Source organism: Dendroctonus ponderosae, unplaced genomic scaffold (assembly GCF_020466585.1).
Source record: "Dendroctonus ponderosae isolate FM_Combo_2020 unplaced genomic scaffold, Dpon_F_20191213v2 Dpon_F_20191213_2, whole genome shotgun sequence".
NCBI lineage: Eukaryota > Metazoa > Arthropoda > Insecta > Coleoptera > Curculionidae > Dendroctonus > Dendroctonus ponderosae.
Genome location: NW_026018165.1, coordinates 8,422,737 through 8,424,806, shown reverse-complemented (window position 1 = coordinate 8,424,806; position 2,070 = coordinate 8,422,737). Strand labels below are relative to the sequence as shown.

General features: G+C 32.9%; 2 protein-coding genes across 3 annotated transcripts in view; one reads left to right on the top strand and one right to left on the bottom strand.

The window, feature by feature from the left end:
• Positions 1–821, bottom strand: part of LOC109546538 — a 15,684-nt gene extending 14,863 nt beyond the window's left edge. Inside the window, exon 1 of one of the 2 annotated variants that reach the window (XM_048664115.1) lies at positions 702–821. The gene's annotated coding sequence lies outside the window, so the exon portion shown is untranslated. The remainder of the gene's footprint in view (positions 1–701) is intronic. The other variant, XM_048664116.1, reaches the window with a different exon arrangement.
• Positions 822–1,376: 555 nt separating this feature from the next.
• The window catches only part of LOC109546520 (kinesin-like protein KIF11-B), a 4,863-nt gene continuing 4,169 nt past the window's right edge, over positions 1,377–2,070 (top strand). Inside the window, exon 1 of the mRNA XM_048663929.1 lies at positions 1,377–1,548. Within this exon, the coding sequence (XP_048519886.1) occupies positions 1,484–1,548 (65 nt within the window). The 5' untranslated portion in view covers positions 1,377–1,483. The remainder of the gene's footprint in view (positions 1,549–2,070) is intronic.

Sequence of the window (2,070 nt, the reverse complement as noted above, 5' to 3'; positions counted from 1 at the left end):
CATCGATTTCTGTGGAACCCAGTAGCTGTCAAAACTTTCACATTTTTACGAATAACTCGGAAATCGTAAATTTTTCAGGTAAAACGGTTAAAACAAACCTAAATTAAAATTGAACGGCCAATCTGAAAAAAACAAAAAAAAGAGGGGGTTTCATTTAAAAAACCAGAGTTGGTAACTACCACACGTTTATGATGCACCCTGTATATTGGAAAGTAATTTTAGAATGTGGACCTTTTAAACGTGAAAAACTTTCGTTGGACGAATTTTCTTGTAAACTTCATATTTACTCAGATATCGCACTTTGACGCACTAATGAGCAACCCTGTATGTCGGCTTCTACCGCACTGATTTGGTCATTTTTTTTTTAATTTGGGGTAGCAAGTAGAAGAAAAGGTAGTGTTTTAATTTTCATAGTTACATTTATCAATTTTAGGAAATAAACAATCGGTGGTCGATTTTTATAATCAAGCATTTTTACGAATTAATAAGATTTAATAATAATAAAATATTTTTCTACATACCTTTCGTGGCTTTTTCCCCATGGCAGCTCTGAAAACTTACTAGACGAAAAATCATTCTTTGATTTCGGCGCGCGTTGTTTTGGGGGCCCCATTAAGGGCAGTTTTCTTCTCTCGAACGCAGCCGCCCCCGGCCTACCTGCATTGCGAATCGGTTCGTTCAAATTCATTATTGTTCACTATTTTAATAGACAATCGCTGTTTTAATGAGTTTTAGTACGAAAATCAATAATTTAGATTATTTTAAGTGAATAGCTGTCAAAGTGGATAGATAATCATTAATTGTGACAACATCCCATTAAAGAAATCTTCCAATATGCGTCAAAAAGTCAATTTTCTCTGCTTCATGCTATCAGTGATCAAGAAATAAGCATTACGCTTAACGATATTTATCGTTTGATACAGTTTCCAGATCAGATTTGCTAACTGACAACGTGTAAATTGAATGCAATTTAAAAATGTTCCGATAAGGTTCTATAACTAATAGAATCAATTACAGCAAAGAATAGAAATGCATCAACAGTTTGACAATGATTTTTGAGTCAATGAAACTAATTTGAAATGACACCGTTTTCTCCAATTTTATACACAAGCGAGCGTAGAAAATTATTTTCAAATTATGGTATAACTTGAATATGAAGTTGCCATTTAAGCAGTTTTTATGCAACCCATCAAACGGCAAATGTCCAATATCTAGTAACAATCTAACAAAAGCATCATCCGAACCAAATTCAGTAGCTCAAAATATTTATTTTTAAATTGAAAGCATGATACATTGTGGTTCAGAAAAAAACGATTACTTCTGGAATAGTATGTAGTCTGTGTCTGGAACGCAGTTTGTAAAATATTTGGCATTCCAATCAGTCTTTATCTATGATTCCAATTTCTAACGGTTCTCCGTCTGAAATCAACGTATTTTGAAGATATCCGTGAGTGTTTTTGGTGTTATTAAACAAAATCTGAATATGGCACAGACACGGTTGCAAAAATCGAATAAAAGCCAAAACATTTTGGTGGCAGTTCGAGTTAGGCAAGTATTTTTGAGGACATTTTTAAATGTATGCTTTGGAATGAGCTCTCAAAATCATCAGCAGAGTACATATATTAATCATCTGAAGACAAAAAATGATAATATGCACAGTTGGGCCTTGATTCAATGCAAAAAGGGTTTAATAGAATAAATATTCTTAAATTCAGCTTAACACTCGACGTCGAAATGGCAAGACTAACCAACTTTTATCATGTAGGTACCTAATAGGCAGTGTACCCAGAGTTACCTACCTATAGTGTACCTAGTGTTTCATGAAATACGATTTAACTATAAGGAAAGATCATTGAGTCAATTGAACAAAAGAATAATATAAATAATAAATCAGCTAGTTTGTCATTGACTTAAGTTTCGTTAAAAGCACCAAAACTATCTTTTTACCACAAAAAAGGTAAAGCCCAAGTTTGGCTGAAAACTTGGAGCCAATGAGTTTGATGAGAAATTTTTTATAATCGTTTTAATAACCACATAATGTGGATTTTCGTAAATATTTGGTAGGTACTA